Raw genomic sequence first — 13,727 nt, 5'->3', positions numbered from 1 at the left:
ATTTCATTAGAGAGAGAGAACATGACACAGAGGCCAAACAGAGTGAAGCAGAGTGAGAGAACAGAAACACAGAGACCAAACAGAGTGAAGCAGAGTGAGAGAACAGAGACACAGAGACCAAACAGAGTGAAGCAGAGAGAGGGAACAGAGACCAAACAGAGTGAAGCAGAGTGAGAGAACAGAAACACAGATACCAAACAGAGTGAAGCAGAGTGAGAGAACAGAGACACAGAGACCAAACGGAGTGAAGCAGAGTGAGAGAACAGAGACACAGAGACCAAACAGCAGAGTGAGAGAACAGAGACACAGAGACCAAACAGAGTGAAACAGAGTGAGAGAACAGAGACACAGAGACCAAACAGAGTGAAGCAGAGTGAGAGAACAGAGACACAGAGACCAAACAGAGTGAAGCAGAGTGAGAGAACAGAGACACAGAGACCAAACAGAGTGAAGCTGAGAGAGAGAACAGAGACACAGAGACCAAACAGAGTGAAGCAGAGTGAGAGAACAGAGACACAGAGACCAAACAGAGTGAAGCAGAGTGAGAGAACAGAGACACAGAGACCAAACAGAGTGAAGCAGAGTGAGAGAACAGAGACACAGAGACCAAACAGCAGAGTGAGAGAACAGAGACACAGAGACCAAACAGAGTGAAGCTGAGAGAGAGAACAGAGACACAGAGACCAAACAGAGTGAAGCAGAGTGAGAGAACATGACACAGAGACCAAACAGAGTGAAGCAGAGTGAGAGAACAGAGACACAGAGACCAAACAGAGTGAAGCTGAGAGAGAGAACAGAGACACAGAGACCAAACAGAGTGAAGCTGAGAGAGAGAACAGAGACACAGAGACCAAACAGAGTGAAGCAGAGTGAGAGAACATGACACAGAGACCAAACAGAGTGAAGCAGAGTGAGAGAACAGAGACACAGAGACCAAACAGAGTGAAGCAGAGTGAGAGAACAGAGACACAGAGACCAAACAGAGTGAAGCAGAGTGAGAGAACATGACACAGAGACCAAACAGAGTGAAGCAGAGTGAGAGAACATGACACAGAGACCAAACAGAGTGAAGCAGAGTGAGAGAACAGAGACACAGAGACCAAACAGAGTGAAGCTGAGAGAGAGAACATGACACAGAGACACAGAGACCAAACAAGCAAGATGCGCATGAGAGCGAGCGCGAGAGAAGAGATAAAGTTTGGTCTGTCTCTGAAACAGCTGACATCGGCCTCTCTGATGTCAAGATCGTCCTTGAGCTCGGTGGGATATTCAGTGCACGTCAGCCTCACGTGCATACATCTGTGTGTGTGTGTGTGTGTGTGTGTGTGTGTGTGTGTGTGTGTGTGTGTGTGTGTGTGTGTGTGTGTGTGTGTGTGTGTGTGTGTGTGTGTGTGTGTGTGTGTGTGTGTGTGTGTGCATGCGTGCAATCTTGCGTGCAAAGGGAAACCACCCAATTCATATAAAGTATTTGAAGCCATGCATGCTAAGACCAAATTTCAGACCCACGTCCTGATGTGTGGTATTAATTTATTGGAAAACATGACAAGATATGGTTCATATTTTGCACCAATTAAGCAGTGGTTGCGTTTCTGAGGGGTCTGAGTCTGAGAGGCATCCAGGCGTCATGCTCTCATGATGTCTGTCACGTTATAAACTCCCCATCTCCCCAAGTTTCGGGAAATCTTGAGCAAAACTTATATTTTCACAATTGTTTTAGGCGTACCCCCCTCCCCCCTTATTTCCATAGACTTTGCAAGTGTTACCTACCCTCAGGGAGGTGTTGCGTGCCATTGCAGAAATTCATAACAAGGGCCAGCAACTTCCCATTGGGTCCCATTGTAAATTCAAAAGGTATGTGTGGCTTGCTGTTGAAAGCTCAGTGAACACAGTGTGAAGATGTCCTAACGGACATGTTAATATAGATATACTGTAGACATGCAGTACATACACATACAGTACACACAGTGCTTTTGTTGATAGCCTTGTTGTTATTAGAAATAGTTAACACTATAAATACAAGCCATGCATGGTTCAACTTAGGCTACATTGTAGGCCTACATATTTATTTTATTCATGCAGGGCAAATTCCACAAAAAAACACTACTATAGCTAAATCTACTATCGACATCATTCCAAGCATTCCAATTGCCAGTGCTCGTGTGGTGACCTTTAAGAATGTTGTAGATGTGTGTGCTTTTAAAGGCCTTTTAGTATTGCATTGGTCTGCCTGATTGGTTTTACATTAGTAACCATACTTAAACTGTATGTAAGTAGAGATTCGTATGGTGTTGGATTCTTTATGGTGGGTCTGTGCAAAGAAGAAAACTTACTTATTACTTATTACTTATTGGACTTATTACTTATTGGACCAAAGTGAAATTAAAATGAATAATCAGCATTGAAGATGTCTGGCTCTTAATTTAGAAATGGGTTGTGTGGCTTGTCGCGTGTTACATCTAGCATTCCATCACGATGAAGCTGTTTTTCACTGTCCCTCATCATTCACATTTCACAACCGCAGATCGGCGCAATCATCATCCCATCAAATTGAGAATTTGTCTGCAGCCGGCCTCCTTGTAAATCAGATGAAGGAACTGTAAACAAAACACAGACTCATAAAGATGATGTCATGTCTTAGCATCTACACAGAACACTCTCAGAGTTAAATGAACTCGGAGTGTTTTGTGTGTAATTGATGATGGAATAATGGCATGGCAGACACGTGAGGGCCCCTGGTGTGAGCTGAAGTCCATGCCTGACACAGGAGAATGTGGCAAACCGCGCTCGCCATCCCAGTCATGTGTTAGCAAGTGTGTTATGCAACGCCGCCAGCTGTGCCAGATCAGGTTTTTTGTTTTGTTTTGTTTTGTTGTTCCTTATGAACCGGTGATGCCACTGAAAGAGCCGCTTCCTGGATAGCGGTCTTGGCACAGCCTTAGTCGTGTTTGTGTGGTTTTGATATGTGGTCAGTTTATGCCAGTTCACTGGAAACGTGGCACGTCACCTCGCCTGAATCCAGAAAATGTAGATGCAGTCTGGTCACGAAATGAGAAGCAGAAATGTTTTAACTCGAATCCTATCCTGTCCTTGGAGGGCTCCCTACATCAGTGGTTGTCAAACCTTTTATTTGAAGGACCCCCTGTTTGGTAAGCATTATATAGGCCACAGACCCCTATAACTCTTGAGAGTGTACAATGGACCCTTGCCATTTGTACACTCTCTGAGTTACAGACATGTCATTTTCTATTTGGAAACTATCAATCATTTAGCTGGGGACCGCCAGGAACCCTCTTAAGGTCCCCCTGGGGTCCCCAGGAACCCAATTTAAGAATCACTGATCTGACTGACTGGCAGTCTGGCTGGCTATATATCTATGAGAAGAAGATTACACTGGAAGTCTGATAGAAAGGTAGCGAGCCACTCTTCTTCCCTCTTTGTCTCCAAATCTCTGGTGTCTTTAGGACATCATTTTGCTTTTCTGAACTCCCTGCTCCCACGCGTCTCCCATTGCATCACAACACATGCAGGAAATTGCCTATGCCCCCATGAGATGATGATAGCCATACAACCGTTAAATACACAAATATGGAAACAAACCAGAAGGTTAGTTTTAGGTAAACTAAAACGCAAACGCAAATTATAGAAAACAATTTCTATAGTTTTAGTCTTTTTCAAAGATATTTGAAAAAGATAAATAGCAGGTCTCGCGATGCCACCCATTTTTAACTTGTAGATCGGCTATTTTTGCTACTTTTCTGGTCTTGTTGAATCTTCCCCCAACAAATCCATATTGCAATTAAAAAACTAAACTAAAACTATTTTTTCAAAAGTAAAACTAAACTAAACGAGCAAACCAACTTTAAAAACAAAACTGAACTGAACTGAAAGTTAAAAAACTAAATAAGAGGTAGAGCCGAAGAGAGATGGAGACAGAGAGATTGTCCCCACCCAGCTGTCTGTACAGGATAAGCTGTTGGAGCTTTCACCCCTCGTTGGAAAATACACATCTGTGTGTCCAACAGTCCAAGTGTGTCTGAGTACAGTATGAACGTACCCGTTCATACTGTGTTTGGGTGTATCAGCACATTTAATGACACATTGCTTTAATGCAAGTATTTTGACGTGTGTGTGTGTGTGTGTGCGTGCGTGCGTGTGTGTGTGCGTGCGTGCGTGCGTGCGTGTGTGTTTCCTGCCTGACCCTGTGGCCCAGATATGTCTGGGCTGTGATCAGAGTGGCCCTTGTGTCAGGGTGGAGAGGCGGTGGAAATCCCCTGTTACGTCTTTGTGTGTGCGCGCGTCCGTGTGTGTGCGTGCGTCCGTGTGTGTCTTGGCTGGTGTTTAGGTTCAGTACTGTTTCTCAAGTCCCAGTCTAGACCAGTAAGGGCTAGTGTCACTCAAGACTCATGTCCACCTGTTCTTAAGGTTTGTGTTTTTAAATACATCAATTGGTGAAGTGAGAGAAAAACTTGAGACACCTTCAATTGGTCACCTTCAGTAGATTCCACAGCCTAGAGGTGCGATTGCACTGGAATTGGCTAGTTCATTGTTAACCCATTAAGACCTGAGGCTGATACTACAAATGCCTTCTAAATCAGTAGTTCTAAAACTACAAATTATATATATTTAAGATTTATGTTAAAAAATAGCGATGTACAAGCTAGCAGAATATATACTGTATGCATCCATGATGCACAGAACAGGTAACTCGGCCACACATGTTTCATCAGTCAGTCAGTGGGACATCAAGACTCGTACCATGCGTACCTCCGACACTGCAGTGAGGGATAAGATATGTAAATGGAGAGAGAGATGGGGAAAGGCCGTCGGGCTCGGGAGTCGAACCGGCGGCACACCGACTAGCTGGTTTGGCAGCCTAGGTGCACAGACGGTTGAGCCAACCGTCCAGGCCACATGCATTGTGTTTTTAATAATTGCTCAATAATGTACTGTGATTCTAGAGGTGAAGTGTGAGGACACAAGCACAGTAGAATTCCAAGCCTCTAACTGCAAGTTTGGCTTGGGTGTCTGACCTGTTCGATGCCCGGCTCCTCCTGACTTTCATGTTGAAGTGTCCTTGAGCAGGATGCCAATATGCCTGATTTATACTTAGAAACACCTGCCAGTGTTTCGTGCTGTTCACAACTAGTGTTCTAGCGCACAACTAAGTGCACATAGTTAAAGCACTTTGTATGAAGGCACTATAGTAATGCAGAACATTTATTGTCTGAGAGGGTGTGCTCCATTTGCTATACGAGAACTCATGTAGGAGAATCTATTTCAAACATAAGCACTACTCATCTCTTTGCACTTATGTGCTCTTCAACATCAAGGGAGTTAGGCATATTGGGAGAAATATGTTGAATAACCATTATGCCAATGACTAAATCCTTCTCGGCACACACACAGGTATAATATACTCACAAGTCACACACGCACGCACGCACGTACGCACGCACGCATGCATGCACGCACACACGCACGCACGCAGCCACGCACTCCTCCGGAGCAGGAGAGGGTTGGGGGCAGAATTCCAGGTGTCTCTCATGTTTGCTAGTGCAAACAGGCAGATGTCTTTGATGGTAAGGAGATCAGAGTTGGGCTACATTCTACGCGGCCACGCTAAGGTCGCCACAGCGCAAACCATGCTGCCATGTTGTGCTCTGCAGCTAGGAGACCTAGAATACACACAGCACAGTGGCAGGCGGCACAGAGGACAAAGGACAGCCTGTGCGTGCGTGCATGCGTGCGTATAGTAGAATTTGAAATATAGACATTATGAGTACAATTATCTTGGTCCTCATAAGAGAAATGGTATCTTTAAGAAGTGTAGACATTAAGACGCCATTAATAGGTTTAGGGGGTTGGGTTAGAGTTATTCCTGATTTATACTGTGTCGGTTTTGTGTACCAAAATGATCAGATCCACAATCTCATAACATGATTTGTGTGACACTGTGTGTGTGTGTGTGTGTGTGTGTGTGTGTGTGTGTGTGCGTGTGTGCGTGTGCGTGTGCGTGTGCGTGTGGTCTGGTTCTAGTGAATAGCCTGACGTTTGCTAGGGAGTCTTATTTCCTTTGGGGTAGATGCCATGTAGATGCAGGGTGATATACAGGCAGGGTGATATGCCATGTAGATGCAGGGTGATATACAGAGACTTACTTAAATGAGAGAGAGTGAGACGTCTTTAGCCTTAGTGCTTCCTCTTTCACCATGCAGCACGGCTCTGTGTATGCTGTGTCCTGCATTCTGACCGGCCATGTGTCTGTGTTCTGTCTGCCTGTTGTCAGATGAGGCGTACCAGAAGCTGGCCACGGAGACCATGGAGGAGCTGGACTGGTGTCTGGACCAGCTGGAGACCATCCAGACCTACCGCTCTGTCAGTGACATGGCCTCCAACAAGGTAGGCAACAACCACTTTTCACACTTCCTGTTTTAGCCACATGAACCCCAGTGTCTGTAGGCAGCGAAAATAGCAAATCTACCATAAGCTTGTAGGACCCTTGGGGGACCCCAGTCAACTAAGTATAAATGAGTATGGTTTTACCATCTTTGTATTTATATTTATTTAAAAAAAAAGCTGGGTTCCTCAATATCTGTAGCACAACTGACAAGAGTCCTTGTGGTTCTAAATGTTTTCCTGATGAATGGCATGTACCTGCTATTTTAATCAGTAGTTTGGGCGTTAATAACAACATGGTGAACTATGCAGCACTGTTATTGTGTATCTGTTGCCATTTGTCGAGTCAGTTTCAGCTTGACGTAGAAACGGCACAATCTAATCTCTGTGGAGATATTATGGCATTAAGCAGCTGGTTTGTAGTGACATTAAGCTGTTAGGTGTCATAATAACAGTTGTTTTTATGGATGGACGGGTTCAGTGATCCGTCATCTTGTCAGCATTCTCTCAACATGCCGTAATCATTGATTTGTCTCATGCAAATTAACTAGCAACTGTGGGACTAACACCATTTGCAGAGTGAGAGGAAGAGGCCAAATATTCCAAACATTAAGGAAAATAAGAAAGACAAATTATTTATCTTGCTTTTATTAAAAAAACTGTTTAAGGGCCCCAGATGGAGGTCTCCGTCCTGTTAATTAGTACACTCTGATATCCAGGACAGTGATTGATTAACAGGATGGAGATTAATGATATCAAAACCGATCGTCATCGAAAATGACGATCGGTTTAGCGAGACCAAAAATCTTAAAACGTTAATACCTTGCGATCTAAATCATCCCGTTTAATTATAAGAAAAGATCATATGTTAGACGGCCCCCTGCTGTCCAGTCGCTAGTAGCGGTAGATTTAATCATACCTCCCGTTGTTGTCGATCGCCGTTAGTGTTTTGGCTACATTTAGCTGCTACACCCACATCCAGGATAACATCCGGTCCGTCGGTAAAAGTGCTCCGCTGCTATAAATCGCTGGGCACATTTATTTAATAACCCCGGACAATTAAGGTGTTAATTTTCTGTTTGTGCGTGTAGAGACAGGGGAGGGGGGGGGGGGGCTTGCAGACCCCTGGGCTATGTGACTCTCTTCCCGTCTACTTCCTGATCTCCTGCTCTTTCCCCAGACGACAATAGATATCCCATCATGCTGCTTGCCACTGTTAACATACACGCGCACGTGTGTGCACACACACACACACACACACACACACACACACACACACACACACACACACACACACAGGGGACAGGATTGGGATTTTCCCAGCACACACTTTTGAACTGACGTGATTGTAGTACAACTGAATCACTGAATAAACAGACAGACACACACACACAGAATGGCTCATATATTATTACAGACAGACAGACAGACAGACAGACAGACAGACAGACAGACAATTTCCTTGCTGAAACAGTACAGAACATGCAGGCAAGTAGATGTAGTCAGTTATTGTGTCTGTGTCCATTGGGGAATTTACTGACGTCAGGTTAAAAAAACCAAAAACCAAAACAGGAAAACCTATGACAACACTTGTGGTCAAGCATTGGGAGCGTGATTAATAATTTTTCATAGACAATATTTCACATCAAACGATTAATTTGGAGATGCCTCAATTCAGACAGGTTGATACTTTTATCTGCAGTTAAAAAAATTACCTTTTTGCCTCTTAATATTTGCTTTTTGTGTGGATGTACTCATGACACAAACGACAGTTTAAATTAATGTGAATTAATCACATGAAATAATCGGCTGTAGAACCCCAGGTTGATATTGCATGCAGCTAGTGAGTGGATATATTTTATTCTGGCTACAAGATCTGTAGACAGTTGCTAAAATTTGTATTCTAGTTATAATAGCTCATTGTTTTAATAGCTCATTGTTTTCTTTGCACTCTATATATTTGACCATTTAATTGTCATTTTTGAGAATCACTCTGGATGAATACCTACATTGTAGGACCTTTATTCTTTCATATAGCTAGATGAGGAGCTCTTGCTAGAAGGTTTGACATTGAAATGGGTCGACCTGATGGATTTTGACTGGAAACGTTCATTATATACAAAACAAATGACTACTTGCTGCTGCTGAAGTTTTCTTTGTTCTCTGAAAAGTAAAGTCTAGCTCAGACCAAAGATTTGCGACGCATTGTGAGCTTGCAGATCTGTTATTTCCTGCACATTACGACGGCGTATGAGGGAATATACATTTTAAGCGTTAGAACGTTGTCGAGAAAAATGGCAGTGGTCTTTATTAACCTTGATATATTCATACATATATACATCATACTATAATTAACCGAATGTCTGAGTGTCTGTGTGTGTGTGTGTGTGTGTGTCTGTCTGTGTGTGTGTCTGTCTGTCGTAACTCCTTATTGCCTGCACCAATCACTCCCACTTTTCACACAGGCATTGACCATATGAATATGGAGGGCGTAACGAAGCCCTTTTTTCGATTTGACACATTAATGATTATTAATTTATTTATTAGTTAATTACAAACGCACCCGGGCGCAGTACCCTTCACGGCCACAAATATCTCACAACGGGTAAGGACTAGTACATATAACATACTGTAATTGACAGTGAAGTATCTTTGAGCGATAGCCAGGCAGGTGTACAGTGGGTCACAATACGTAACCCATAATCTGAGGCTAAAATAGCCGAGACCCTCCAAGGTCCTTGTTTGTGGGCGAGGAGGCATTCGTGCATAATTTGTGACCAATGCATGTTTTCACTACATCCAAAGATGGTTCAAGGTGTTCTCTATTGTTATGTATTGTGTACAGGTACAGTATATAAGAGTGGAAATTATTTTGTTTCCAATCTGTGAAATTCCATCTGTCCCCATGTCTTGTTTGTACAGTAAATCTAAGCATTGCACAACTGGTTCTAAACTAATGATCAGGACTCAGGAATTATTTTTTATCCCACGATTTTGTAACCCATTTTTCACGCCTGTGTCAATTATCTAATGTGATCCTGGGCTCTACACACCCTCCACCAACCTAGTCCCCATATATGAGGGACATGGGGAGAGCAACGGACTTGAACTCATGCTTCCTTCATGCCTGAGTGTCCAAGTTGCTACTTTACACCTGACAGGGGGGAGTTTCCCTGGTTGGACGTAGCGCGTGGAAGGAACACATTATTCCAACCAGTTCCTTTCCCCAGACTCATTTATTGTTAAAGAAAACACATCAACTTGTACAAGGGGCTGCTTCCCTAACTGCTGGGCACATTTAGGATGGAAAGACTATCATTCACGCTGTGACAAGCACGTGAAACTTGAGCCTCCATCACGGGTGGTGAAATACTAGGAGCTCCACACTGACGTACCCCCAAGGTGAAGTGGAGGCATCCTTTGTCGCTGTGGACTTGCCATGGACCGTGTGCGTTCTTGTGTCTGATGTGTAGGAGTTCTGTTAGTGTCAAGGGCTTTTGTGCTTTGTCAGAACCATTGTTCCTACTGTATAGTCTCTGTCTGGGGCCTGGGCATTAGACCTTTATTTGTGCAAAGCGTGCCCTGGATATCAAATGTGGGTGGTACTCTCCAGCTCTGGCACTGTGTTAATAATTTGAATTGAATTGAATTGAATTGAATTGAATTGAATTGAATTGAATTTAAGTTGACATGACATGACATGACATGACATGACATGACATGACATGACATGACATGACATGACATGAGTGTTTACAGTAACACAGGAAGTGTCAAAGTCATCAAAATGTCCCAGTGCAAGTATTGACAGTGTCAACCAGGGACTGTCTGCCATGTGCTACAGTAGTAGTCAAGGACTTGGGTAACAACACACCAAGCAAGGGGAGTTGTGCCAGAGAGGCGGGCCTGGCCCCCTAAGAGGGCGTGTGTATATGAGGAGTGACACACCATCCCCTCACTGACACATAACTCACTGTTCTTCTCTCTCTCACACACACACACACATGGACACACAGAGGTAAAGCCCAGTCAGTCAGACCTCACAGAGCAAAGTGAGTCAGTAGAGCTGTATGCGTCGTCTCCAGCACCGCGGCCCCAACGTCAGAGAGTCGAGTTCCCTCTTCACTCATGCGGTGAAGACTTGCACACATACTCAGTCACACACACAGACACAGGACACTACAGGACTACAGCCCTGCTGCTCCACTCCCTCTGTACACAGCAACATGGGAGCCTGCTGCTTTGACAAGAAAGAGAAAAAATTGGGGAAACTGTATGGTTGGAGAAAGGTGAGGATTTCATTCGTATATTGCAATGTGCTGCTTTGGTTTTGTACTTTGATGGACTTTGAGGTGTTCCTCTTTCTCTGGTGTGGAGTTTTGCTTTTTTAAGCAACATTTATTTGAATATTGGCAAGAGATTGTACTTGAATATTTTAGACTGATGTTGACATGTTTTGAGAAGCATGCAGTGTTTGGTTGTACAGCTGACAGTGCCGGGATGCATGTTTTAAAGCTTAGTGTTTAACCACTTAAACCCTACATACTTTGCTAACCAGGGTCCCCCAGGGAGTCTATGATCCCTTACTTTTTCTCTCTCTCTGCAACTGTCTTAATAAAAATAGCTGATCTACATGCACACAACATGTTGCGTTGCAATGTCCTGTGAGCTTGTAGATCGGCTACTTTTGCAGAATGCTTACTTATTTTCACCTATTGTGACATGACATGCCCAGAATAGGGACGCAAGGGTTTTTGTGTTTAATTGCTGGCTGGGAGTTAGTCTCCTTCTAGTAGAGACAGATGCATGCATAAGACTGGCACATTGAAGTTGAAAAGCCTCACACACACAACCCACAATGTAAATAAGATGACAGTGCATTGGCAGTAAAATCCTTTAGATTAATTTAACGCGGAGACCCTTTGGTTGGTCCATTTGGTTACATTCACCCCCTCTGAGTTAAATGAACACAGCTTTGAACTGTGTTGTGACTACACTGCAGGGTGTTTCATCCTTTTTCATAGTTTGTGGAAGCTGCAGATCAAAGGTTCAGAGTTGAGCCGGCAATGTGTTTAGCAGTGATGCACTGTGAAGCCTGGTTTAAACTGAAATGCATGTTAGTGTATGTTACACATTGAAAATATCTAATCTGAAAGCTCACCACGCTGTCTTGTGAGCTTGTAGATTGTCTATTTTCGGTATGTAACATGATGCAGTATACAGTAAATCAGACATGACACTACATGACTGGCTGTCGAGAGAGAGAGAGAGAGAGAGAGAGAGAGAAAAAGAGAGAGAGATATTCCCTCCATTCTCTTGATTTCTCAAACAAGAAAGGGAGCCATGCAAAGGAAGCAAAGTAAGCTTCAAGGGGAAAACATCACCAGAGGTTGTTTGTCCTTCTCTGGTCTCCAGTTGATGTCCAAACAGAATCGAGGGATGGGGTTATTTAGGAAAGAACTGGAAGATGCAGGCAGCTCACAGGACCGGGCAGGTGACAACAAGCGTTGTTTTCCAAGTCTCTTGCCAGGTGCTGGAGACAGTCTTCCCTTCTTTGCGTTTGACTCGGGCCAAACATTCAGGTCATCTGGGGAGAGAGCTATGTGGTGCAGCACTGCACTCAGTGGTCAGTTTGTTCAAACAGGGGGATGGATGTAGGTAGGGTGAAGTAAAGCAATGTTTTCTCTCTTTTCACCCTAATGAACATAATATGAGATATCCCCTGATCCTTTGGTACTGAATGAATTATCTATTATCTAATGAATGCTCTGCTGTATTACAAAGAAAATAAAAACCAACATGATCTTTGAGTGATTTAGAACGATCTTGAGTCATAGTTAAGCTTTCTTTCTTTTAGCTAACCTCTTCTGCAGGTTGTTGTTTAGGCACTACCATTTCTTGGTAGTTTCTGCCTGTGGTTAGTTACAGTATATGAGGGTGTCACATTATTAAAGGCTAAGGAAGCAAGTCGTGCACCAATTTGACTGTTCCGCCCTCGCCATTTTTTTTTATTGTTGACCACATCTGAGCGCTGTGGCCTCAAACAGGCGAGAAAGACAGGAAATGAAACACTTGGTGAGAAAATGTGTCAGAGGAATGAATAGTGTGCCCTCGCGTACTTACTTTAGTCTCTTCTCTCTTTTATTTATTTATTTCTCTGTACGTGACATTTCCTTCCTCATTGTTCGCCTCTTAAGTTAAATGAGGCATACCTACAGTATGAATCCAGATGTTTGCACGCACGGCCGTTTGGCGCTGGCACAGCGGGGGCACGAAGGAGAGAGTGAGTCAGAGGAAGTGAGAGGTAGTGTGGCTCCAAGCTCTCTCTGTCGCACTTCTGCTCTTGTGGTACGTTGTCTTCTTCGTCTTAACAGTTGTGTCGCTGCCATTCTATTCTCAAAACCTTGATGTTATCGCATCACATGCGTCAGGCAAGTGCCAATTAAAGCAATAAGGGGAAATATTTTTTACACTGTTAATCAGGTCATCATCATGGGTAACGGTGTTGATTCATAACTAGCTGTAAGCTGTAAGTGGTAAATGACACTTTCTTACTACAACACTTGCATGCTCATTAACAAGTTACCTAATGGCACTAAATATCGTTGTCATGTCATGGTGAGAGAGAAAAAGCAGGATTAAATGTGTTAATGTTCCATTCCCACTCCATATTTAAGGCCCATCAATCAGAGGTCATTGTACTCACACACAAAAAGCAGGCTACTTTTGGCATTTTAAGGACAGAGCGCCCACTACTGGGTCAAAGCTATAATGTCAGTGAACCACAATAACATTTCTTGTGACTGATGAATATGAGATTCCATAATTCTGCAATATTACAACTCTAGAACACAAGAGTGTTCTAGAGTTGTGCCTTGTGCAATTTACATGCTACAGTGGACCTATTTTTGGTGTTGACACCCCACGCCAATGTAAAGTGCTTAAGTAGTGACCCTAGAATACAATCATTTGGTCAGTTCGGGCGCAAGCCTTGTGTGGATTCGTCAGCCACTTTGCTGGCTGGCGTGAGCTATGCTTTACTGCTGTGCTGTACTTCGTTGAAATAAACAACTCATGGAACATCGAATCTCGTCTGTCTGCCTTGCACTGTTTCTCCTCTGTATGGTATAAAATATTCTTCAGATGGTGCCTGAAACCGGTCATGGTGGTGTGTTTTTTCACGTCAGATGAAACAGAACCAGCGGCTTTTTTCCCGTCTAATTCGTTGGAGGGGAGTTTTTGTGAACGGCGACGATGATGTTCCAGCGGACCCGACCGTGATCTTGTCCATACGCAGCGGGGATGATGACGACGACCACCGCGAGGAGTGT

At 43.7% G+C, this 13,727-nt stretch overlaps 1 protein-coding gene across 3 annotated transcripts in view; it reads left to right on the top strand.

Annotated features, from left to right (window-relative positions):
- pde4ba (phosphodiesterase 4B, cAMP-specific a) overlaps positions 1-13,727 on the top strand; it is a 155,621-nt gene that overhangs the window by 122,860 nt on the left and 19,034 nt on the right. For 2 of the 3 annotated variants that reach the window (XM_083767486.1, XM_083767487.1), the window contains exon 6: positions 6,287-6,399. In XM_083767486.1, coding sequence (XP_083623612.1) covers positions 6,287-6,399 — 113 coding nt within the window. Of the gene's footprint in view, positions 1-6,286; positions 6,400-10,391; positions 10,686-13,727 lie in introns of those variants that run through there. The other variant, XM_083767488.1, reaches the window with a different exon arrangement.

This window comes from Protomyctophum parallelum (genome assembly GCF_964188405.1).
Source record: "Protomyctophum parallelum genome assembly, chromosome: 6".
Classification (NCBI taxonomy): Eukaryota; Metazoa; Chordata; class Actinopteri; order Myctophiformes; family Myctophidae; genus Protomyctophum; species Protomyctophum parallelum.
This window is presented reverse-complemented; position numbering and strand designations above follow the sequence as displayed.